The 27,471-nt window shown below is 37.0% G+C and overlaps 1 protein-coding gene across 2 annotated transcripts in view; it reads left to right on the top strand.

Moving 5' to 3' along the window:
- SS18 (SS18 subunit of BAF chromatin remodeling complex) overlaps positions 1 to 27,471 on the top strand; it is an 88,326-nt gene that overhangs the window by 20,532 nt on the left and 40,323 nt on the right. For both annotated transcript variants that reach the window (XM_075532476.1, XM_075532477.1), the window contains exons 4-5: positions 18,086 to 18,239; positions 23,287 to 23,508. In XM_075532476.1, the coding sequence (XP_075388591.1) occupies positions 18,086 to 18,239; positions 23,287 to 23,508 (376 nt within the window). The remainder of the gene's footprint in view (positions 1 to 18,085; positions 18,240 to 23,286; positions 23,509 to 27,471) is intronic.

A 27,471-nucleotide genomic window follows, 5' to 3' on the forward strand; every position in this document is an offset into this window, starting at 1 on the left:
TTACGCTGATCTCAGCCCTGCCCTGGAGCAGTCACACAATTGCTTTCAGTCGTTTATTTTCTGTTTACTGGGCTACTCCCTAACTAGATCTGTGACTTCCTGATCATGCCCTATACCTTTAATGGGCAAATAAAACTGTGGAAAAGAAATGAACAGATAATGGAATTTTTCTATGAACGTTTTGGAGTTTCCTAATAATCAAAAGTAACATTTTCAGACTGTTGAATGAGGTGAAATTAGTTTGAAATATTCGAACTGTATATGCTCATGGTGGAATATGCCAGAATTCTTTAAAGCATAATTTTGTCATTTTCCTTATTAATGTGGGTGGTGTGCTATTTTCAGAAAATGGGCTACTTGGCTCTTGTTCTTAAATTCTTGACATAGGCAGATGTAAGTTTGGGTAAATAAAGACTCTTATTTGTTTAATTGAAAAGGGCTATTTAAGAGTAGTTTAGTATTTGAGTTTGCTGGACCTGAGGGCTTTTTAATCCTTTAAATAAAGTATTAGTTATATCACTAGTGTCCATGCATAAGCTGGGCAATGATTGAGGAAGATTGAAAAAGAACTTATACCTTTGCATTACAGTGTTGGTGAAGATTATTAAATAAACTGTAGACTATCAGAGGACCAAACAAGTCTGTTGGAAGAAATATAGCCAAGATGTTCCTTAGAAGTGAGGATGGGATATCCTGGAGGCCCTATATTGCCTCGCATGGACTTGTTTTACTTTTCTTCAACTTCAACTGGAACTTAAACATACGAGCATTTTATAGTCTGTTCTCCAGTCAGCCTCATTGCCTGCCATCGAGTTTCTCCATTGCCTCTTCTCACAGATGGAGTCCGTGTGACTTCTCTGTATTCTGTCAGCTGAAGTCCATGTGCACAGTCACTCTTTGTGTTTAAAGAAGTCATTTTCAATGAAGTTATTGGTCTTGCAAAATTCTGTCATGTGTACTGCAACCTGGTTTCAATCATAAAACCCTCTGTTCCAACCACTGTCCCTCTTTGTTTCCAACTTTTGCATTCCATTCATCAATAACTTTTCATTACATCTTGATTACATGTTTTATCAATTTCAGACTGAGGAAATTGGTGAAATTCTTCAGTTTTTTCATCACTGTCTTTTGTGGTTGGCGTATACATTTGAGTAACACTTGTGTTATTAGTACTAGATTTCCTTGTATGTGTATCGATATTGTTGTGTCACAGACAGCATTGCACTTCAAGATCTTGAAATGTCATTTTTCATGATGAATAGGATGCTATTCCTCTTGAATTTGTCATTCCTAGCATAGTAAATGATCTGATTTTCTGATCAGTTGACCAATTGCAGTCCTTTTCAGCCTGCTACTGCCTAGGATATTGATCTTTATGTATTCCGTTTCATTTTTACTACTTCCAGTTGCCCTAGATTCATACTTTGTACATTCCAACTCCAATTATTGATCAATGTTTGCAGCTGTTCTCAATTTGAGTTGTGTCCCCTCAGCAAGTGGAGGTCCTCAAAGCTTTAGGCTGTCCACACCGGTATGGTCCACTCTGCTTTGAGAAGGTAGTCCTTCCACAGCCGCATTTTGTGTGCTTTCCAACCCGAGGGACTCATCTTTGGGACCCTCGCTGTCGTTGTTCTGCTGCTAGTCAGGAGGTTTGCAGTGTCTGACAGTGTTGTGCTACTATTCATAAGGCTTTCTGTGGCTAATTCCTCAGAAATGGACAGCCTGTTCCGTTTTCGTAGTCTGTCAGCCTGGGAGCTGTGCTGAAGCGTGTTTATTTTGGGAGAGGCTGCTAGTTTGAAAATATCAGTGACATAGCTTCCAGCATCACAGCAACAAAGAAGCCGCCATTGTGGAGCAAACTGACAGCTGTCAAGATAGCACAGGCTGTAGTGCATGGACAAGCCTGTTGAAAAGACCTCTTTAAAGTATTAGAAAGCAAAGATGTCATTTTGTTTGAGGACTAACATGCACCTGACCCATGTCTCAATAACCACCTTATATCCATGTGTGAATAAGGAAGACTATAGAAAAATTGATATCTTTTCATAATGTTGCTTGCAAAGAATATTGAATATACCATGGGCTGTCAGAACAATTCTATCTTGAAAGACACATTGCTGGAGTGCTCCTAACAACACATATTTTCGACATGTTACCAAGAGAAACCAATCTCTGAAGAAGAATATCAGGCTTGGAAGAGTAGAAGGTGAGAAGAGGAAGACGTTCACTGTGATGGACTGACGTGGCTACACAGTGTACTCGAGCATAGCAACAACTGAGTATGGGGCAGGTCTGGAGAGCTTTTAGATTCACTGGCACCAAATGGCAACAGAACAAATTGACAGCTAAAGCATGGTTTGGTAAAAAGAATTGCGTACACAGGGTCCAAACTAAGAAGTAAAAGGCCTAAGTGTGAATCTGCTGACTTTATAATAGTCATCTTTCTCCTCCTTAGATATTAATTCTTGGTTTTGTGATGTTCGGCTTTCTTTCAAACAGGAAAAGCTGTCACATCTAGTCAACTCCAGATATAGGAAATATAAATGCATAATTCTTCTTTTGGAGGAACATAGGAAAACATTGAAAGCTGAAGTTTCATATGGTGATAAGCATGTTTTGAACTGTCACAGTCATTTAATGGAGTAACTACAATTTGACAAACTTCAGTAGAATCAACCCGAAGCATTTTCAGGGCCAGTAAGTGGTAGTCCCTCCACTCCCTTTTGGTAGATTGAGTGTGCTCACAGTACATTATGTTAGCTTCATTTGCCCTTTCTCCTGATTTCACTTTTAAACATTAGCTAGTTTACCTTCTTTAGTCCCACTTTTATTTTCCTGGTTCAGCCCTCTGTTCTTACTTCTACTAGGAGGATATATTTGTTTTGTAAGCATTGTAAAATTTCTTCTCCTTTGTTGACTCAGCTCCCCAAACAATGTGATTTACAAAATGCCTACATTCTTGGTGATTTTTTTTTTACAATTTATTGGGGCTCATACAACTCTTATCACAGTCCATACATATACATACATCAATTGTATAAAGCACATCTGTACAGTCTTAGCCCTAATCATTTTTTTCTCCTCTTTTCTTTTTTTACATTTTATTAGGGACTCATACAACTCTTATCACAATCCATACATATACATACATCAATTGTATAAAGCACATCCATACATTCCCTGCCCCAATCATTCTCAAAGCATTTGCTCTCCACTTAAGCCCCTTGCATCAGGTCCTCTTCCCCCCCCCTCCCCTTTGCCCCCTCCCTCATGTGCCCTTGGTAATTTATACATCGTTATTTTGTCATATCTTGCCCTTTTCGGAGTCTCACTTCCCCTCCTTCTCTGCTGTCCCTCTCCCAGGGAAGAGGTCGCATGTGGATCCTTGTAATCAGTTCCCCCTTTCCAACCCACTCACCCTCCACTCTCCCAGCATCGCCCCTCACACCCTTGGTCCTGAAGGTATCATCCACCCTGGATTCCCTGTACCTCCAGCCCTCATATGTACCAGTGTACAGCCTCTGTCCTATCCAGCCCTGCAAGGTAGAATTCAGATCATGGTAGTTGGGGGGAGGAAGCATCCAGGATCTGGGGGAAAGCTGTGTTCTTCATCGGTACTACCTCGCACCCTAATTAACCCATCTCCTCTCCTAAACCCCTCTATGAGAGGATCTCCATTGGCCGACACTTGGGCCTTTTTTTGTTTGCTTTTTGGTGCATGATCTGCTGTGTATATTCTCAGCAACAAGAGTGATTATTAAAAACTAGCAGCCAACCATGAAAGGGCATTGCATGTGTACAGCCAACCTCCTGTCCTTCAAATATTTCTCCTACAATGAGAAGGTTCAATCCTGTTAGTCGCCATTTGGATGTCTGAGAGGATCTGATTGGCTGAGCCTGGACAGGTGCTCCTTTTGCTGTCCAATCAGATATGAGCCATGTTGGTCACATGATTTGTCAGCCCAGGGTCAACATGGTGGTTCTTTTTGATTTTGTTCTTAATTTTTATTTTATTTTATCTATTTTTAATTTACATTTTTTAGGGGCTCATATAACTCTTATCACAATCCATACATACATCAGTTGTGTAAAGCACATCTGTACATTCATTGCCCTCATCATTTTCAAAGCATTTGCTCTCCACTTAAGCCCTTTGCATCAGGTCCTCTTTCATTTCGCCTCCCCCCCTGCTCCATCCTCTCTCATGAACCCTTGATAATTTATAAATTATTTTCTCATTTCTTACCCTGTCTGACGTCTCCCTTCACCCCTTTTTCTGTTGTCCGGCCCCCAGGAGTTCACATGTAGATCCTTGTAATCGGTTCCCTGCCAACATGGTTCTTTGGGAAATTTTGACAACATATTTTAAACTAAACTTTGAACAATTTTAAAATAAAAAATTTATTTTGAAATATACCAAGCAAATCATAAAAGAATATATAAACTGTTATTCTATATTAAATAGATCTCAGAAATGCGGATGGTGACATTGTGCCTCACATGCTTTAGACACGTTAGCAGGAGAGACCAGGCCCTGGAGAAGGACCTCATGCTTGGTAAAGCAGAAGGGCAGTGGAAAAAAGGAAGATGCTTTCAGGAGTTGAATTGAGATAGTGGCTGTAAAGCTGGGCTCAAATATAACAATCATGAAGACAGTGCAGGATTGGACAGTGTTTCGTTCCTTTGTACACAGGGTTGCTAAGCAATTTGATGGCACCTAACAGCAGCTTCGATGGGCATTGATACAAGTAAATTAATCTTGAACATCATGTTACTGCTTATTTGTCTAGTTGTGATGATTTTTCCCCCCTTTATGTTGAGGTGTAAATCACACTGAAAACTGGATTCTCTGATCTTTATTCTGAAGTGCTTCAAGTGCTCCTCACAATCAACAAGCAAGGTGATATCATCTTCCCTTGTTTGATATCTCAGTTGATATTCCATCAATTCCTGGAGTCCCTTTTTTTTTCACTTAAGCAGCTCCATCTGTGGTCAAAAGCAAGTTTCAAGATTCTCTTCTGACGTTGATGTTGATTTTTCCCTTTCTTTGCTGTGTTTTTAATGGGTCTTTCCTGGCTTCATATATGATGTCATCCCACAACTTGTTTATCTTGGTCATTAGTGTTCACCGTGTTAAATCTGCCTTTAAAATTGACAGTAAGTCAAGGTGGGCTATCCTCAAGCTATTTCTTTAGCTTCTATTTGAACTTATATAGGAGTGATTTTGTTCTGTTCCACAGCTAGTACCTGATCTGGTTCTAATCGATGATCATGAGCTTCTCCATTGTTCTTTTCCAGAGATGTAGTTGAGTTGATTTTGGATATTCCACTCTTTGACATGGTTTCTGTTAACAAGACCTTATTTTCCAACTACTGATCCTCTTTATTTTAAAATTTTTGCCCCATTGGTTTAGGAAAGAATTAGGAGTAAGCAGTTTAAAATTAGAGAATTTTATATATTTAATTTCTTTGATTGAAAGTTTTGGGGAAAATAGGCTTTCTTCTTTAGTTCACATTGCAGTGGTTCACTTTAGGCACATAGTCAAGAAATATTTTTTATAGAAAAAAATGTTAGAGCTGAAGGAAAGATAGCATAGTGCTTCTCAATTGTGGCTGCATGAGAACTGTCAAAACGTACCAGTAACTAAATTGATCTGCAGGGTTGTTTGTGTCTCATAGTGTTTTCAGAACTTCCCAGCATCTTACATTTCCATGCTTTACATAAACGGCCTAATATCTCTGTGGATATGCAAAAGTTCATAAAAGTAGTTCATACTCTTGATGCTGAGCAGCATGAATCATTATCTTTATAACAGGAGAAAGAGGAGACTCATGTAAAGTCATTTTATGAGATTAAGTGAAATTTTTAATAGTGCATGTGGAAGAACTCGGCAAATGCGAATGATAAAGATGAAGGTAGTGCACAATTAGAAAATAGAAATGGAGAAAGGAGCCTGATTGGAGATTTATTTGAAGTGGAAATAGCATGAATTATAACTCAATGGATATGGACGTAAGTCAAAAGAAAGCATTTGGAAGACTTGGCTGATTCTGTTGCCGTCCGCTAAGCTTGAACAGGTTTCGAGGTTATGTGATGAGTTTAGTTTTGACATAATAGGTTTGAATGGCTGAGGAGCGTGTAAGTAGACCAAGGGATAGGTGAAAGGATTGCTAACCTGCTGTGCGTGACCAGCTAACGGCTGCATTTGGTACTCGTAATCACTTTGTCTTTTTTTCACAACTCTATGGTGTTTATTGCTACAGGCAGAAGATTGAATTAATTTATTTGTGTTGAGTTGGAAGTTGGCAGTGGCAAAATTCAGAGATCTGTTTCTTTAGATTAACTGGTTAATGAAATTGGTGCAGGCAATATTCCAGTGTTACAAGACCGCTTCTTGAAATTTGAAGAATAAGGAACAGCCTTGGATGTGGAGTATGTGGTGTAAGCATTTAAGGGTTAGTTTAATGAGAATGCAGACTAGTTGCTGACGGAACAGTGGTATAATATGGAAATGCTTTAAAAAAGTTTTGCTACATAAGTGTTAAGAAAGTCTCATTAGCAAGAAGTTGTTTTGAGAAGTGCACGGAAACAGTGGTGATGTCGGGGCTGGAGGAATTAACCTGCCAGGGCTTTGCTGTGTAGAGTATTTCCTTTACTTTTCATGACCTGTTAAAGTTGATTTTTTTCCAATGAGAAAATGGAGACTTATAGATGTTAAGTAACTCCCCCTGGATACTCCTCTACCACTGATGGGGCTTTTGTCTTTCCTTTTTATTAATTTGGGTTTACTTATTTGGCAATCAGGAGCCCCAGTGGCGGAGTGGGTACATGTTGGGCTGCTAACTTCAAGGTCAGTTTGAAGTCACTAGCTGCTCTTCGGAAGAAAAGGCTTTCTGCTCCCATAAAGAGTTAAGCTCAGTACATGCTTTGAAAATGATGAGGGTAAAGAATGTACAGATGTGCTTTACACAATTGATGTAGGTATGGAGTGTGACCAGAGTTGTATTGAGTCCGTAATAAAATGTTAAAAAAAAAAAAAAGAGTTTAGCTCCGAACCCACAGGCGCACTTCTACCCTGTCCTATAAGGTTGCTGTGAGTCAGATTGACTTTACAACCATGAGGTTGGTTTTTCAGTTGGAAATAGTACATGCTGTGTGATTTTATTTAATGAAGGATATATAGCGTCTTTAAGTAATTTTGTTTCTTTGTACAGAAGAGCACTAACCATTGGGAGGCATTTTAAAGTAGTATGTATTGCTTAGTATGTATTAGGGTCTAGGCTTTGCCGTTGTAACAAGACCTTATATAAGAGTAACTTATTTTTGAAAATTCATTTCTCTGTAAAGTATTGGTCTCATTGTAGTATTTTAGGATTGAGTGTGAGGCTCTGGTTCTTTGCATTACCATTGTTTGCATGATTGAAACTGTTACCATGGAATGCACACTTCTAAGTAATAGAAAGGGGGCTACAGGAAGTAGATGCATTTTGCTTCACTTTTAAGAGTTTGTACTTCATTGTACAAGAGTCCTGGTGGCATAGTAGGTTATGCTTTGGGTTGCTAACCACCAGGTCAGTGGTTCGAACTCAGCAGTGGCGTTGAGGGTAAAAAAATGAGTTTATATAATCAGAGATGGAACATATTTTAAAAACCAAACTCACTCCCATTGAATCAATTCTAACTCATGACGACCCTATAGGAAGGGGTTGATGGACCCACAGATTTCCAAGACTGCAATGTAAGTCTGCGGAGTAGAAAGCCCAGTCTTTCTCCCATGGAGTAGGTGGCGGTTTTGAACTGCAGACCTTGCAGGTCACAGCCCAACCTGTAACCACTATGCCACCAGGGCCCCTTGGAACATATAAAAAGGAACATAAATGTTAGCACGTACACACACTCTTGCACATTTTATTACATGGTTATATTACAATTAGTGAAAGTATCATAGAAAAGTATGAGGGTCACCTAAAGATTATTCCTTTGATATTAGTTGAAAATTTGTATGGCTCACTTCCACTGCATACTGGAAGTTGAGTAGATCTTATTTGCACAAGTTCACCTAAGTACTGTATATACATATTTGTACAGGGTCACTTATTGAAGCATTATATTAACAAAAAATATTAGAAACAGATAATAGTATTGGGAATGGGTTAAAACCTATTGTGGCTATTCATTGGACCCTACACTTTTAACAAGTATGTATTGTGCTTGCAAATGATAGTCTATTTTTTATTTTGAAATGTACCTATTGAAACATCTACCAATCCAACAGTATTTCCATGAACAAGCCGTCGACATCAATTATGTTCATCATACACTGGAAATGTGACTACAGCTGTTTTCCAGAAATTTGCTCTTCCTTAAGCAATAATTCCTTCTCATCCTTGATAGCTACTAATAATCTTTGGTCTCTGTACGTTTGCCTGTTTCATGTAAGTGGGATCATAACGAGGTTGCCCTCTTGTGACTGACTGATTTAACTGAGCATGAGTTTTTAATGGCGATCCATTTCGTAGCATTTATCAGGACTTTATTTCTCTATAGCAGAGGAATATTTCATTTTATGTGTGTGCCATATTTTGTTTATCTATTCACCTATTGACAAATGAATAAGCACATACTACTTTTATGATTTGATTTTATTAGTAGCTCAATAAAAATTCTAGGAAAGTAACTTCAAAATTTAAAAAATATCTTTTTGTTTCTTCATAGATAATGCTGTTACAAACAAATAAAAGGTTTAGAGTCTTAACAATATTTCTGGAGTTGATTAGTAATTTTAAAGTATATTCCAGAGAATATAGTGTGAGGAGAGGAACACATGTACTTTTTGTTAAAGGTTTATGGATCTGGAGTAACTGTTGAGCAATTACATTATCCAGATTGTGTAGATTTGATTTTTCTGACTGAGATAAACTGTAACTGGTGGACTTATTTAGGATCTCTAGTTTCTCATAAAATAGGGAAAGTCGAATAAATGGGGAACCAGATAGTTGGACTCTTAATAATAAAATTGGAGAGAGCATAATTAGTAGTTAATTAAATTCTTGGGATCTACTATCTCAAACTCACTACCATCCAGTTGATTCTGATTCATAGTGATCTTATAGGACAGGGTAGAACAGCACCTGTGGGTTTCTGAGATTAGCTTTATGGGAGTAGAAAGCCGCCGCTTTCTCCTGAGGAATGACATGATTTCGAACTGGTAACCTTGTGGTTTGCAGCGTAACTCATAACCACTGTACCACCAGGCTTCCTTTGTTAGAGCCTGTGTCCTTAGGAAATTTGAGTAAGCCTGTTTCCTTGGAAATTTGTGGCGGCTTCAAAAAGTTCCTGGAGAAATTCTGTTACATTTCAATTGCACTTTTCCACAACTTTTTTTTTTCACAAGAGAAAAGCTTGTAGTTAGTTCAGGGATCGTTTGCTGGCCCTTAGGAGCGTTTTCCAGTCCAGTCTGTTGGGGCACCACGCCCTGGCCCCACAGTTCACTTTCCACAACTTTTTAAAGCCCTCTTGTTCGTGGAAAGTGCTATTGATGCAAGGTAATTTAGTCAGGTGTTTTAGTCTGGGTAGACTAGAGAAACAAATTCAGAGACACAAAGATCTTTATATAAAGAGTAATTTTAAAGAAAGCATCCAAGCACAGTCCAGATCAAGTCCATAAGTCCGATATAAGCCCGTATGTCTGATAGCAGTCTATAATTTCCTCACACAACTCATGCAATGATGTCGAATGCAGGAAGATCACAGGCCAGTGGGTGGAAAGTCTTGTGGATTCAGTGGCAGTGGAAGCATCTCAGTGCTGGCTTGGAGCTCTTTGTGGCTCCTCAAGCTCCAGGGCTCTGGTTCCGTTAGCATAGCTCCATGTGACTTGACAGCAGGAAGACAAAGCAGACTGTATGGGTCTGACTTTCAGTGAGCTATTTATCTCCTTAGTGCCTCCAAATGAGGTCATCAAGCTGCAACCTGACTGACAGATTAAATTCCACCCCTTTACTCTTAATAGTCTGAAGTTAACACCAAATTATGTAACTACCACATCAGGTTTTTTGGTACAACTGAGTTCTCTCTTAGCTACAGTTGATGATTATTAAATTAGGAAAATCAGTGGGCGTTATTTATTACCTGCCTGAATTTTAGACTAATAATGATGGTATCTTGAATTTCTTGTGAAAATCAGTGAGGTATATGAGAGCTTCTAACCTATTTGAGATATGTATAGATATTTTGGGGTACTGATTACGGACTAGAAAGTAAGGTAGCTAGAACACCTCACAGGGCTTTTGGAACCAGTCTTACTTAACTAATCAAGACTTTGTGTATATTGATGCCTTTTATTTATCAGCCTTAGTAAGTTTTGTTTATATCTTATTTGAAATAACATATCTTTCTGAATGTCCTGTGTGTTTCTCTGTGTCATTACAGAGCCTCCTTGTGGAGAACTACACCATCTACAGCTTTAGTGATTATTACACAAATGAATGATTATTAAAATTTCTGTAGGAATTTTTTTTACATTTTAAAGAGGATCATTTTATAATCATAGTCATTTTTAGTTTTATGACAAACATTTGAGTTTATTTATTTACTAAAATCTTAAGTGGCTTCTGTTTCAGGCAATATATAGCCATTTTTGATAACACCAGTAAACAAATCAAATAGGGGACTTCAAAAGGGAGGTTAAAAAAATGGAATGAGAAGGTAACAGGATTTTGTTGCATACTGCTAAGGAGCCCCTTTGAGTTTCTAGTTTATGAAAGTCAGGAATATAAATATGTAAATTCTATGTTAGATGATAAAAGATAAGGAAAAGAAAAACTAAATAAGCAGATGAAGTGGGCTAGGAATGCTGAATGAGAAAGGGACTTTGTAGTGTGAAATAGGGAGTGGTCAGCATAGACCTTTGAACAAAAACTTGAAAATGCGTGTTTTCAGCAGAAGAAACAAGCAGTAGAAAGGTCTCTGGACTGTAACTATGCCTGGGGTGTTTAAGGACAGCAGGAAGGTAATTGTGGTTGGGGCAGAATTGGGTAAGGGGGGATGGATGACATGGCCAAATGCTGAAAGGATTCCTGGTGGGCTGTGAATTGGCTGGCTAACCACAAGGCCAGCTGTTTGAACCCACTAGCTGCTTGACTGGAGAACAATGAGGATGTCTGATGTCATTAAGATTTATGATCTCCGAAAAAGCACAAGAGCTCTTGTACTCTGTCCTACGAAGTAGGGATTGACTTGATGGCAGTAAGTGGAGTTACTGTTGTAAGGACTTTTCATTCTGAGATATGAAGCCATTGAAGGATTTTGAGCAGGAAAATCAATTGAAGGTTATTCTGACTACATGCATTGTGGAGAATATAATAAAGAGGCACATGTGTCAAAGCATGTAAGCCAGTTAGGTGAGAAATCAAATGATCAGGAGAGAGAGATGATAGCTTATAAACTTTTCACAAGCAGAGGAGATGGAAGTGGTCAAATTATGGGTATGTGTTAAAGTTAGCACTTAAAGACCTGCTGAAATTGGATATGTGTGGTGAGTATGAGAGAAATAAGGGTTTCATGGTTTTCAGTAGAACAACTGGACAGAGGGAATTGCCATTAACTGACTATGACTAGGGGGAACAGTGGGGAGTCCTAAGATTAGTTTTGTAGATAGTAAGTTTGAGATGTCTGAAAGAAATCCAAATAGAGATGTAAATGTAGAGTGGGCAATATGACAATTAAAACATTTGGAAGATATAAAAAGGACACATTTACTTTTGAAATGTTCATATTTCAAAATCATTCATTAGCAACTATTTAGTACTTCTGTTTGATAATAAGTGATTAGATCTAAAGAGACAATGCAGATATAAATAATTACTTACCTTCTATTAACTGTCAGCTTGTTTTGAAAAAAATTAAAAAAAAATCTTTATTGGGGGCTCGTACAACTCCTATCACAATCCATACATACATCCATTGTGTCCAGCACGATTGTACATTCATTGCCATCATCATTCTCAAAATATTTAAAAAATATTTTTTAATTGTTGGGGCTATGATATTAAGCTTGTGTTAGACAGGGTTCTCTAGAGAGACAAAACCAGATTGCTAATAATTTTATATATATTTATATAGAGAGATAACACAAGAATAAACAATTAAATTATAAAGCAGTTATGCAGATAAATATATAACACAAGAAATAAACAGTTAAATTATAAAGCAGTACAAATGGCTCAGTTCAATTCAAATGTGTTAGACAGTTGTGAGACACTGGCAATACCGCCACAGGCAGCAAACAGCAAGGCAGGTCAACAGTCAGCCAGGTCACCAACAGTCAGTCCCCAGCTCAAGAGATGTAAATTCCAATTGTGTGGCGAAGCAGGTCTTAAAGGAGCCTCAAATTGTTTTTTTCCCCTCTTGCTGATTTGTAATTTTATAGTGTTGTGATTTAAGGAGATGCTTTGTAGTATTTTGATGTTTTAAAATTTATTGAGGCTTTGTGGCATGACATGCGGTCTGTTTTGGAGAATGCTCCATGCATACAGGAAAATAATGTGTATTGTGTTGTTGGGTAGAATGTTCTATCTATGTTGGTGATGTTTAAGGGTGATGATGTTCAGTTTTTTTGAGTCTAGATGAATTTAGCATATCTGTGTATCTGCTACTAATACTCAAGATATAAAACAATTCTATTACCTAAAAACTTTCTAATACCTTTTTTTACAATTTTAAAATTGAGTTTTTTTTCTTAAAGACTTGTAGGAATTATAGATATATATTCTAGATATGTTATTTGTTGATGACTATATATATGTATACATAGTATATATGTGTATACACACACACACACACACACACACACACACTCACTCATATACTACCCCCGCCCCCCGCCAAAATGGGAAAAAGCTTCACTGGGCAGAGCTTTTACAGTACGCATTTTCCCCGCTAGGGGAGCATCCAGCAACTTGCTTTGAGTTAGTGCATCCAGTAGCATTGCCTGGGAAGATTCTTTCTGGTCACAGCGAATTTTTTTTGTAAAAGCAATTTTACTTCAATCTTGTTTTTTTGATGACCAATTTAAAAGTACAGTGTGCAGTTGTGAAATTTTATTCCCTGCTTGGGAAAAATGCCACAACCTATTTTGATGTTGAACACAGCTTATAAGGATAGCGCTATGCAAAAAACTCAATTGTATGAGTGGTTTTCTTGTTTCAAAAATGGCGAAATGCCAACATGACAAACCTCATTCTGGATGTGGATCAACTACCTGAATGGACACAAAATGTCAACTCATAGTGTATTTTAAGTTCTTTCCACCAGGTCTATTTAGAGCAATGATTACCAACATTCCTAATGCCACAACCTTTTAATACAGTTCCTCATGTTGGTGTGGCACCCCCAATCATAAAATTATTTTCGTGGCTACTTCATAATTTTGCTACTGTTATGAATCGGATGACCCCTCTGAAAGGGTTGTTTGACCCCAAAGGGGTTACAATGCACAGATTGAGAACTGCTGATTTAGAGGTTCTGAAAATATAGTATAACCGCATTTGCCACAAAAGACCTGATTTGTGGCAGATTGGGGACTACTTTTGCCACCACAACAATGCACCTACTCATGCAGCCATCTCGGTGTGCCAGTTTTTGGCAAAAGACAACATGCTTCTCTTGCCCCACACACTTGACTCACCTAACCTCATTCTGTGTTACTTCTTTTTGTTTCCATGAATGTATATATATACATACACTTGGATGTGGGTGTGTGCATATTTCAAGCACCTTTTCCCAATTTGAAAATTAGTTTTTATTAATAGTGCCTTTAGATGAACACAGTCCTTAATTTATCAAGTGTTTTTCTACTGTGTGCAATTCTTTCGGTATCCTGGGTAGGAGGTATTTTCCTATCATAGTGTGATAAAGATTAGCTTGTGTCTTTTTTTCAAGAAACTTGTTTCCCTGTTCTATCACAAATTAATTTTGAGTAGGATTTCAGCTGGGATTTTTTTATATATGACATGTAGTTGACCTGGCACCATTTATTTGATAGATTTTCCTTTCCTCTTTGTCATTTTTCCTGTAAGTTGAATGTTTGTTTAGATGTGTTTCACGAATGTATTCTGTGCCAGAGATATCTTTGTCTGTGTTTGGTGTTAGCCACATGCCCCAGTTACTGTTGCTTTAAAGTAAATATATCTGAGAGTGTTCTTAAAGATTGTCCTTGCTATTTTTAGTCGTTTGCATTTCCATATAAATTTTGGAATCAGTTTGTGAATTTTTGCAAAACTCCTGTTGGGATTTTGTTACAGGATTTCATGGAATCTCTAATCAGCATGAAGGAAATGACAATTTCATCATATGGAATTGTCCATTTGATGAAAAGTTAGATCCTTTACTTTTAGTCAAATTCTCTGATCAATATTTCAGTGTAGAAGTTTGTACATTTTTTGTTATATATATTTATAGCTATGTTACTTTTGATGGTATTATTAATGCTTTTGGTTCTTAAATATTTTTCAATTTGAAATTTTTTTATTGGGGGCTCATACAGCTCTTATCACAATCCATCCATCCATTGTGTCAAGCACACTTGTACATATTTTGCCATCATCATTTTCAAAACATTTTCTATCTACTTGAGCCCTTGGTGTCGGCTTCTCATCCCCCCTCCCCACTCTCACTCCTTCATGAACCCTTGATAATTTATAAATTATTGTTTTGTCATGTCTTACACTGACTGTTGTTTCCCTTCACTCACTTTTCTGTTTTCCGTCCCCTTGGGAGGGTTGTATTTAGATCATTGTGATGGGTTCACCCTTTCTTCTTCCACCTGACCTTTCCCCTCCTGGTATCACCATTCTCTTTATTGGTCCTGAGGATTCCCTGTGTTCCCAGCTCTTATCTGTACCTGTGTATATGCTCTGGTTTAGTCACATTTGTAAGGTAGAATTGGAATCATGATAGTAAGGGGGTGGGGGTGGAGGAAGCATTAAAAAACTAGAGGAAAGTTGTAAGTTGTATGTTTAATTGATGTTATACTGCACTCTGAATGGCTCATCTCTTCTTTGTGGCCCTTCTGTGAGGTGATGTCCAATTGTCTACAGTTGGGCTTTGGGTCTCCACTCCTCTCCTGCTCATTCACATTGATATGATTCTTTTGTTCTGGGTCTTTTTTGATGCCTGCGAAACCTTGATCCCATTATTTTCTATTTTTCAAAGTATATAGGAATACCATTGGTTTTTACATACTGACTTTCTAACAACCTATAAACCTTTTCTGCTTTCTGTTATTTCTCTTGGCTATTCATTTATTATTTTATTACTGAGACTAAATGTCTATTACATAAAAGACACCATTTTAACCAGGTTCATCTCTGGTTTTTAGTATACTTAAAATGTGAAACCATCACTACTATCTAGTTAATAGTCCGTTCTGGTTTCTCCTCTTCTACCCATCTCAAACAACTGCTTTCTCTCTTTATGGATTTGTCTATTCTGGCCATTTCTTTAAAATGGGATCAAACAATATAAGGCCTTTTTTGGTCAGGCTTATTTTATTTCGCTCATCTGTGTTACAGCATCAGTACCTCGTTTCTTTTTGGGATACATTAATCCATTATGTAGCTCTGTACTACATTTTGCATATCCTTTTTGTCATTGTTGATAGAACCGGAATTGGCTCTATTGACTAGAGCTCCTGTGAACTCTCATGACCATGCTTTCCTGTGTGTTCATTTCCCTTCCATGTATAATATGAGCAGAGTTGCTGGTTATTTGCTGTCTCCATGTTTAACTTTTGAGAAACTGCCAAACGGTAGACGAACAAGTCTCCTGTTGGTGATATTTTCCTTTAAGAAAGATGAAGCTTATCATTTGGCAGGCAGATTAGTTCCAGGAGATGATCTTGAAACTGCTGTTGGGAGGTGATTTATAAACTGTACTGTAGTAGGGATGAGCTCTTCAGTTTTGCCCTGAGTCTTCTGCTCTTTAAACTGTTCATTGAAGAAATCTAAGTTGGACTCTGCGTTCCTCTGTTTGTCTCCCTAGCACAAGGCAGCATTTGAACTCTGCATTTCGCTAGGCCCCCAGTCTGCTGGTGTTCTTGTACATCCTTTTCCTAGTGATTTTCCTGTTTGGAATTCCCAATTCTGGCAGCCCCAAATGGACTCCTTTTCTCCCTAGTCTAGTAGGACTGCTGCTTTCTTCCTCTGTAACAAAGCAGAAGAAAGAAGAAAGCCCAGGTAATTGTGGAGCTGATCTTAGAAACAGTCCTTCTTAAAATAATTGTAGTTCCCCTCTTGCCTATTTTAGTTGCTGTTCAATACCTTTGAACAGTTTAATATATATTTTATTTCCATTTTATAATTTTTATTAGCCAGCGATTTTGTTTTGTACAAACTACTCTATCACAATATGGGAAGTGTGGATTATGATATTTTATAAATTGAGTTAAAAAAATAAAGACTGATAGCTGTTGAGAATGAGAATATGGGGTTTCAAATTGTCCAAAAGAGAGAATATTTGGACTAGATTTTAGGGGGAAGATTTTCATTTTGAAACAGACTTATCGAGGTCAGCCAGGTTTAAAGGATGATGATGAAGCAAGGAAAATTTAAAGTAAGCCATTAGTTGATTTGATACTTTGTTTTTAAACTGAATGTTATTAGCTATGTAAAGAGTACAAGTTGGGTACAGAATTTAAGATGAGAATTGAAGTGTTAATACTGATTTTTGAGAAAACCTTTAGTAAAGTTACTGTGTCGGATTTAATTAATGAAGAAATTAAGTTTCTGGACTTGAAATGGGACCATCAGACTATCCTAAACCAAACCCATTCCTAGTAACCCAGTATTGTAGAGTAGAACTGTCTATCAGATTTCTAAGGCTGTGCTTTTTATGGAAGCAGACTGCCACATCTTCCTCCCATGGTGTTGCTTGTGGGTCTGAATCAACCTTTTGGTTGGCAGCTAATGTTTCAGCCCCTGTGGTGTCAGGCCCCCTTGCTATTAGAGGGTATTACTTGGTTATTTCTGCAAATACCACAGTTATTTCTCTTAGTGCTTATGAGAGGTTTAAGTATTTACATGTGATGGCTGTAAGCAATGTACATATGTTAAGTGTGCCAGAAGGAATTGTATTTGCAGATATGGACAGGTACAGATACAATAAATAACTCACTATCTAAAATACAATCTAAAATTAGTAGTGTATATTTTATTCAGATCATAGAGAAGAAGGCAGAAATAGATGCCTTCTTGCAGGTTTAAACATGGAGGTTTGGAAAGAAACCATTTGCTTTTTCTACCAAAATATCTCCCAAGAAGAAAGCCAGGTTGCAGACCCCCTTGCATCTGGTTTTTTCCTTTTGCCCTTTTTTGAACTCTCAAGGTTAGTCAGTTATTTTCTTCACAATTTCATTAGGAAATTTGCCAAAGGCATCCTTTTGAGGCAGCTGTCTCTGCACCCTTGGAGGCCATCAGTAACGTTGCCAGTCTAGGAATATTCAGCACAAAATTGTTATACTGAGCTTGAGCTGGGTCTTCATGTTTGAAAGCACTTCTCTGCCGCCACCACTGTGTTTTCCCCTTCAAACAATATGGAGTATATATTTTAAGACTACTGAAATCTTTTGTTTTGCTTTATTTTTACTTTATTGTTCCTTTTTAAGTAGAATCCATCACTAGTAAAAACATTGGCATGTTAATAATTTAAATTAAAATTTAAAACTAATTATAATAAAATATATTTATTAAGACTTTCTAATATTCAAATAAATGACAATTTCTTCTGAACAGGATATTGAGAATATTATTTTCACTCTTGAGTGTATAAAGTAAAATGTGCTGTAATTATGCTATTCTTTTGGTCTGTCTAAGGTACTTTGAGGCCGTGTTCATGTTACCCATCTTGTGAAGTCTAAAGGATATTAAATAATGATGCTAATAAGTCTATGATTAAACTGTATTAGAATATGTTGAAGTGCTTTTGTGTTTTTGTTCCTATCCAATTTAATAATATAGGCAACTGTTATACCATCCGCATCTTTAATGCATTAGTCTATTTCTCTTGTTTTACTAAACTGTTTCCTTTCAGCCACCCACACAGAATATGCCTATGGGTCTTGGAGGGATGAATCAGAGCGGCCCTCCCCCACCTCCTCGTGCTCACAACATGTCTTCAGATGGAATTGTAGGTGGGGGTCCTCCTGCACCACACATGCAGAACCAGATGAACGGCCAGATGCCTGGTAAGTTTTTCTCTTCTAAGACATTAACACCAGAGTTGCTTAGCAACTGAAACGACATGGGGGCTCAAGGGATACTAGATTGTTGATGACAAAACTGCTTTGAATGCCCCGGAGTACAAGCTCTCTTAGAGTTTGTTAGCTACAGAGCTACGTGACCTGTATTCAGTGTTTATCAGGCTGCCCTTGGGCTTTGATGTAGCTGACACACAGCATTCCTCTGATGAACAGAACTGGCTAAATTTAGTCTGTCTGGAACTATGTAATACAGCTGGCTTTAGAAGGGTTTTGGAGAAAAAGCATAGTACCATGTCTTAAGATTTCAGATCTGTTTATGAAAAGGTATTAACAACATTTCCCTTAGTTTTGTTATTTACTGAAATATTTATTGAGCTAATAAATGGTATCACTGGGAAAAATCTATGAAGAAAAGAAACAAACCATTCTCTAAAGTGGTAATGTGTTTAGTATTTCCTCATTAATGTAATTGAAGCTGAATATATTTTTTATGAATATGTATTTGTATATCATAACAAGTACAAAATTGATCATAGGTAAGCTTAAAACCTGAAAAACACTGTGTCCTTTCTTAGAGGAGGATGCTGAGGCACTCCTTTGATCAATTATCCATCTTAGGTTTAGAGCCATTAGAATATCTTTCGGGCTATTGAATGCCTGTTTAGTTACATTTTACGGGTGTGGATTTTTAATCTTAAAAATATAGTTAAACTTTTGCTTTTGTAGCAACAGCAACAACCCACACATGTCCTTGATTTTTAGTGCAGCATAGTCACTACATTAAGTATGAGAATAGTTTTACTTTCTAAAGGAAATTTTTGTTTGTTAATAAGAAAAAAGGAATCTATAGACAACAAGGGAAATACTTAAAAACAATTTATTTTTAGAATTAGTAGTTAACAGTTTTAATGGTGGTGTCTTTCTCTAGCTGATTTTGTTGATTTGGTTACATTGGTCTTCAGGAATGATGGTGCAGAAGGAGGCAAAGGGCAGTCTCTGGCTGAGCGGCCTGGCAGCCAGGCTTAGGGAAGACGGCAGTTGGGTCTCGGTTATTTTCTATTTCTTGCTAAGGTTTTTCCCGTTCATGATCCATATCCAACATGGAATAAAACCATAAGTATTTTTCCGGTTCTAGACAGGAGAAAGCTGCTTGCTGAAGCCACAATTACCTCATCAGAGCATGTTTGTTAGAAGATGTTGGGAGACTTTTTATGGTAGTACCTTTAATTAAGATTTTGACATCTCCATGTACTTGAACCCAAGATTCAGGAGGCAGTTGAGTAGCTATAGTTATTGATAAAGTTTTGGTTTTTATGGAAAGCCGTCTAAAACATTACATTCTTTTAGAAGCCAAAAATGAACCACCATGCATGACCTAACTCGTCTAGAACACTGTATAGCTCCCAGAAGTTGGAGAGTGACCTGATTTCTTTTCCTTACAGCGTTTCCCAAGAGATTTTCTTATACTACAAATTTGCATCTAGTCTCCTATTTTAGTTTTTTAAATATCCCACTTTGTAATCTTAAGTGGCAGAGTTACGTAAATGCTATTTGATTTTGGACAAATCTTGCAGTCTTAATGCCTTTTCAAAGCAGTTCATTGATTTTTCAAAACTAGATAATACATGCACATGATACTCAAATAGCCTTATCTGCAGATACTTGAGGGGCATTGGCTTCTAGTTAATATCATGCTATATTTGAAAGCATAGAAATATATGTATACTTTTTCATTTCATCACAAATTGTAGTAGACATTAAGTACTCCATGTATATTTTTTCCCTCTCATGGTAGTGTTTTACAGTCGTTCCTTTTTTGGGTGGTGTTGACATATTTTTTACAGGTGTGCTCTAATTTAATTGAGAGGTTTGATGGAGGCATAGGTTGTGTTAAGTCCTGCTATGTACATTTATATATACTGGGATCTATGTCTAATTTGTGTGTGTACTGTATGTATATATATATATACACACATATATACAAATATACATGAACACATAGACATATATCTATAGGATAAACTCCTCAAACCAAAATTCCTGTTTCAAAAGTGTATCCTTTCACATATTTTATTGGTATTTACATTTATACCCTCAACAATGTGTCAGAGTGCTTTTTGTTACAATATGGTTGAATCCAACCTCCCTCTCTTTCTTTTTTGAACACCTTCTTTAAAACTTTTAATTGTAAATTGAGTGAAGGTGTACAGAACAAATCAGTTTTCCATTCAGCAATTCACATACATCTTGTTTCGTGTCTTTGTAATCTCCACAGTGGAACATCACTGACTCTATTTCCGGTTTCCTGTTTTCATTCTTCCTTTTTCCTAACCCTTTTGAATTTTATCCTTGGGTGAAACCTTTTGATCTAAAATGGCTGATTATTTAAAGCTACACATACCTCCCCGTGTTACTGTTTGCTTTGACTGATATGTCTGTTGTCTGACTGAACATTGTGCCATGGGTGAGAGTTGAGTTCCGGCTCCGAAGGGTGACTGAGGGGCCAGAGTCTTGGAGAGGTTCCAGGAACCTATCTGACGAGTAAGCCTGCCCTTTTCCGGTCTTTTTTATGTGGATCAAAACTGTTGATCTCTGCAAAACTGAGAAATGAAAAGTTGACTTCATTATTTGAATTTTCCTTTTGTTATGGACGCAGTCCATCTTTACATGTGTGTGTGTGAACCTCTTATCCATTTTGCATTGTTCTTCTCCTTTGTTTATTCTTTTACTGGTGGTGTGTGTGTAAGTAAATTATAGTTTTTTATTTAACTTTTTATAGTGAATTAGGTGGGGGTTTACAGTTCTGTATTTAACAAACTAAACAACTTATCAAAATTCTCAATAGCTGGTCCAGTCCCCCCACCTTTTTTCCTCTCTCTTCTCCCTCTTAAACATGTTGCCTTCCTTTCCTACCCTCTAGCCTGTTCCTTCCCCTTCCTGCCCTGTCCCCCTTACCTCTGCTAACCATCAAAGTCTCTTTTTTTTCCTGATTATTTGTAAGAATATCTTTTGATATGAAAACCTTTATTTTGATTTTTTTCCTTTGATAACCATGATCTCATACAATATTTGTCCTTTTGTGGATGATTACCGTATATACTCGAGTATAAACCGACCCAAATACCAGCCAACGTACCTAATTTTACCACAAAAACTGCATTAAAAATGTCCTGAAAATTCCATGATGCTCACCTTCCCGACACTATTCCTGAAGACAAATGGGTGCAAATTTGGTGAAGAAAGCTGATGGTACCTGGCTATCAAAAGAAGCGTCTGTGGTCTTAAAAGGCTTGAAGGTAAACAAGCTGCCATCTAGCTCAGAAGCAACAAAACCCACATGGAAGAAGCACACCAGTCTGTGTGATCATGAGGTGTCAATGGGATCAGGTACCAGACATCAAAGAAGAAAAAATCAGATCATTGCATATGAGGGGTAGTGGGGAGTGGAGACCCAAAGCTCATCTGTAGGAAACTGAACATCCCCTTACAGAAGGGTCGCGGGGAGGAGACGAGCCTGTCAGGGTGCAGTGTAGCAACGATGAAACACAACTTTCCTCTAGTTCTTAAATGCTTCCTCCCCCCACTATCATGATCCCATTCTAGCTTACAAATCTGGCTAGACCAGAGGATGTACACTGGTACAGATAGAACTGGAAACACAGGGAGTCCAGGACATGATCCCTTCAGGACCAGTGGTGAGAGTGGTGATACCGGGATGGTGGAGGGAAGGTGTGGTAGAATGTGGGAACTGATTTCAAGGATCTACATGTGACCTCCTCCCTGGGGGATGGATACTAGAACAGTGGATGGAGGGAGACATCGGACAGTGTAAGATAGGACAAAATAATAATAATTTATAAATTATCAAGGGTTCATGAGGGACAGGACTGGGGAGGGAGGGGGAAAATGAGCTGATACCAAGGGCTCAAGTAGAAAGCAAATGTTTTGAGAATGATGAGGGCAATAAATGTATAAATGTGCTTGAAAAAAAATGTATTTGATGAGGGCAAGAAAAGTACAGATGTGCTTGACCCAATGGATGTATATATGGATTGTAATGAAATGTGTATGAGCCCCCAATAAAATGATTTTTTTAAGTGCTGTAAAACCTTGGCTTATACATGAGTATATACAGTAACTTCACTCAGCATAATGGCCTTCAAGTCCATTCATATCATGAGGAATTTCACAGTTTGACCATTAGATATACTTTCTACATTAAGCATTTAGTCCAGTCTGCTCAGCTATGTCTGCTAAGGCGCCCTGGTAGTGCTCTTGGGTAAGTGTTGGGATGCTAACCTCATAGTTTCTCTTCATGTTTTTAGTATTGCATATTATCCATCTGAAATTAATTTTACTGGAAGGAATAAGATAAATCAATTTAGTCCCCCCCCCATTGTTAGTATTTATTGAATCACCTTTTGTCCCAAACCAAACCCACTGCCATCAAGTTGATAACCAACTCACAGTGACCATATAGGACACAGTCGAAAGAATTGTTTCATAGGGTTTTTTTGACTGCTTCATAGCATTACCAGAGCAGACTCACATCTTCCAGTGGAATGACTGGTGGACTTGAACTGCTAACCTTGTGGTTAGCAACTAAGTGTTTAATCCAGAAGGCCCATTTTTCTTTTTCACAACTTACATTACCATTGTTACCATCTATTACATGATGTATCTGGCTCTGTTTTCCAGACTGTCTGTTCTATTGATGTGTTAGTTGTTCTATTTGTGTGCAATATTACACTTACTTAGTCTAGCGCTGCGATGTTTTACTGTCTTGTAAAACTCTTCTTTGTTTCAGAATGTTCCGGGTTTTTCAGCGTATGTTTCTTAATCTGTAAAGTGGAATTATAAATGACTTTCTCAGAGGTTTGGTGTCACCCATGTAAAGCATTTACTTTACTACTGATTGAGTACTATTGATGTTGTCAGATTTCTATTATAACAGTAGTGCCAAAATAGAAAGCTTCCTTAGGTGCACACGACTTAACTTTCATGTTTTGCTTCTGATCATTTTTCTTCAAAGGGCCTAACCATATGCCTATGCAGGGACCTGGACCCAATCAACTCAATATGACAAATAGTTCCATGAACATGCCTGCAAGTAGCCATGGATCCATGGGAGGTTATAACCATTCCGTGCCATCATCACAGAGTATGCCAGTACAGAGTCAGATGACCATGAGTCAAGGACAGCCAATGGGTAATTACGGCCCAAGACCAAATATGAACATGCAACCAAACCAAGGTAAATATATCATCTTTGATTAATTACCATGTCTTTGAAAGTAAGACAGTTTTATGTAGTTGTTAGCTGATAAAAATATACCAGTTTGAAATGATATCCTTAAAAAGGGAAAGTACACTTTGGAAATAGTTAATTTACTATTTTTTTAGTAATTAAAAATTTTGCTTACTTTGGTTTTTAAAGCTCATTTATTTTTATTTCAATTCCATACTGTTGTTTATTAAAGCTAGCCAGTGAATAATGAAATGTTTGGATAGTAGGTAAAAACATTGAGAAAATAGAATTTTAAAGTAACTTGGTTTATGCATTATATTTGCAAGTATAATCTCTTTAAAAATGTCTACTTTATGGTTAAGTTACTTTTGAAAATTGTGTTAATTTATATGTATTTCCCTTGATTCCTAAGTATGTTTTCTGATGCTAAGGTTTAGCACTGAAAGGTAATTCTAGCATAATTTGCTGTTAGATGTGCAGTGGAGGGATTGCTCTATTCTGGTTTTCCTAGAGTGGTATGAGTCTATTAAATTTACTACCAGTCTCTGAATGATAGTGTTATCTTGCTTCTCTTAAGTATTCATGTGACTAATAACTAAAAACCAGTAAGTGGCGCTCTGTTCTGCTAAGTGCTTGTTAGGATGTTTGGCATATTGCCAGACTAAATCTATTTCAATTACAAAATGTGGTGAGGTTAAGAGTATAAAATATAATTAAATGTATTTGTAATACAGTCGTCTAGATTTTGCTTATGATAAACAAATCACTAAAGTGCACTCAGATAAAGAAAAATTAAATTCTTTTGTTGATAATACTCATGATGAGATACAATATTCTATTTTGGCAGTATTAACACAGATAAGTTTTTCTGATTTTGATAATACATATGGAAAACAAAAGGAGAGAAAAGAACAAATGGTCAGGAATTGTAACGTCACAAAACTGCCTCGAGCACCAGGTTTTTCTCTTTCTTTTTTCCCTAACTGCACTACATTTATTGAAGATTACTAATAAAGACCAATAAGAACTAATACATTTCTCTGGGAAATAACAGTAAAGCATGAACAGTCTTCTAAATTAAAAATTTAGATTATTTAAAAAAAACTGACAGGTACACTAAAAGGCATATCCCACACAGGTGATAGAAATCTTTTGTGTGGTAAAGTTCTACGGGGAAGCAATTTAGCAGTAAGTATGAGAAGTTTTCGAGCCATGGAGAATAAGATTCAGTGCTTTGATCTAGTCGTTCCACTTCTAGGCAGCACAATGTATTTGGAAACAGATGCTGGTGCAGGTGAAAGGACAGTTTCTGCAGGAATAGGAGGAGGGCCTGATGTTGCTAAGACTCCTCCTGGTCCAGGTTCATCCAATTGTAAACGTTCATCAGTAGCTAGTTGGGCTGCATTAGATTGAGACTGCTTTTCATTTTGCCCCTGTCCAGTCTTGCATAGAATACCATCCACCACAGCACAACATGCTGTGCTGGACATGCTCCCGTAACATTACCTGTTGGTACAGTTCCCTTAAAGGTCAAGTTTGCATCTGGCAAACTGGTGCAAAGCAGACATAGGCTTCATTTATTTTGTAAAGGGGAAAAATGGTCATTTTTTAAGCTTTTCATATTAAAATAAAATGAACTCAAATCTAAGTATTGGAAATTGAAACTTTTCGTTGAAAAACCCCGTGTTTCTGCATACTTATTTCTATATCAAGAGATATTGGAGGGTGGGAATTACTTACCATCTTTAAATCATACTAGGATCAGGAAAGGAAATATTCGTGAATTACTTAAATTAAGCAAAAAATGGAAAAATACTAATTCAGATAAATTTTTTGATAATTAAAAAATAAGTTAAGTGACAAGTATGTAAGACATTTTAATTTAAGTGGCATTTCAAAATAAATTTGAGCTGATTATATATTACTAGTTTTCCAAATAAAACATTGTAAGTCCAAATCTAGATGCATTAGTTTTGGTACTTTTGGGATGGGTTTGTGTTCTTGTCACCCTTCCCAACTCCCATCCTTACAACACAGACTCTCTGTCTCTCTCATTTTCTGCCCACCCACACTCCCCTTACCACTTGCAAATGGAAATGTTTGTTTTTTCTTTTGCTTACCTTTAAAAATGAAATTAAGGGTAAATAATTACCTATTTAAAATCTTTTCTTTGTAATTAGGGATTTGATTGAAATGAATCAAAGAGCCCTGGTGGTAGAGTTGTTTTATGTATTGGGCTGTTAACAGCAAGGTCAGCAGTTCAAAACCACCAGCTGCTCCACTGATGACACCTGAGGCTTTACACTCTCATAAAGAGTTATGGTCTGCATTTTACCCTTTCCTATAGGGTCACTGTGAGTCAGAATTCACCTTATGGCAGTGACCTGGGATTTGAAGTTGAAATTAATCTTAATCTATAGGGCAGATATTAACACATATTTGTAATTTAGCATTCTGATTTTTTAGAGAATCTGTTAATTTATGCCACCACCTCTACTATAATAAGGCACATTGTATATTAGTACTATTTTTAGGATTATAATTTTAAAAGCCTTTTGGAATTTATTCAAAGCTATTTTTAACTTACAAATTTGTATTCAAAATAAAAAACAAACCAGAGATCTTTGCAAACTGTATATAATTAAAACATACAGACTGATCACCCAACATAATTTCGTTTTAAAAAGGTGCACAGATATTTCCTCACCATTAAATTTACTAATTATATATTACTGTGTTTATCAGTATTCTCTTTTTGTTTGCTTTTAAATCAATATTTACAGTTTCTTGAACTTAAAAAAATGAGCTGTGTGTCAATGACATAATAGTTGGTATTGATTTTACGTGACTTGTAGTGTTTTATATATCTGAATTGAGAAGACTCAATTTTTGTTTTCGTCTTCCAGTAACAGCTAGTAGTATGGCAGAATCTCTTTCTGTACTGATTTAAAAGGGCTACTGCTTCTAAGTGAAAGATTTAATAATTTTTGAATGTTTTGCTTTTTAAACAACTGGCAAAATGTTGCTCTAAAAGTATGGAAGTCAGTCCAGCATAAACTCTGCTATGTGATTTATTTTCACTGTTATGCAGACAAAGCTCATCAGTTATCACTTTGAACCTTCATAGTAAGAACTGTGTTCAGAATGAACCACCGGTTTCCTATATTCTCAGTGTATGTAAATATTGCCATGGGCATGCGTGTTTGCATAAGATCCCCTGCACACTGTTCTGTAAGTGCCAAGTGTGCGCTGCTGTTGGGTGCTGTCAGCTGTCAAGTCACCTCTGACTCGGAGAGCACCTTTGTACAACTCAGTGGCAGCATGTTTTCTTCTCTTTTTTCTTTGTGCCTAGAAAATTACCGGAGAGTAGTCATTCAAAATGTGTTTCTGGAATGACTAGGAAATAAAAAACAATGTCATATAGTAAACTGGAAAGTCAGAAGGAGTGTTTAATAAATTAACAAGTATTAAAATATAAAAAAACAAGTTAGAATAGACTTTCTGGAGACAGCCAGTGGTTGTTAGACTCAATATATTTTTTTATTCCTTTCAATTAGTTATTGTAGTTTTCTCATAAGCAGAATTGCTAACTTTAATCTCAAATACAAGGAATTTCACATACTGTACCAGGGTAAGTCGAAAATATTGCTACAAATATGTATAGACACTTTTATTAAACAAGACTATTAAAATGTGAAGCTATTGCTTCTGACATTTCCTCAATGTAGGGTCTTCTACTTTTGAAGGTGATGATTACTTATCTCTAACCTTTTGCATGGAAACTGGTGGCACTGTGGGTAAAACACTGGGCTGCGAACTACAAGGTTGGTTTTTCAAATCCACCAGCCATTCCTCGGGAGAAAGAGGAGGCTGTCTGTTAAAGATTTACAGCCTTAGAAACACTGAACATCAGCTTTACTTTGTCCTATAGTATGAGCTGGTATCAACTCAAGGACAGTGTATTTTTTT

The sequence above is a fragment of the Tenrec ecaudatus genome, chromosome 15 (genome assembly GCF_050624435.1).
Source record: "Tenrec ecaudatus isolate mTenEca1 chromosome 15, mTenEca1.hap1, whole genome shotgun sequence".
NCBI classification, from domain to species: Eukaryota; Metazoa; Chordata; class Mammalia; order Afrosoricida; family Tenrecidae; genus Tenrec; species Tenrec ecaudatus.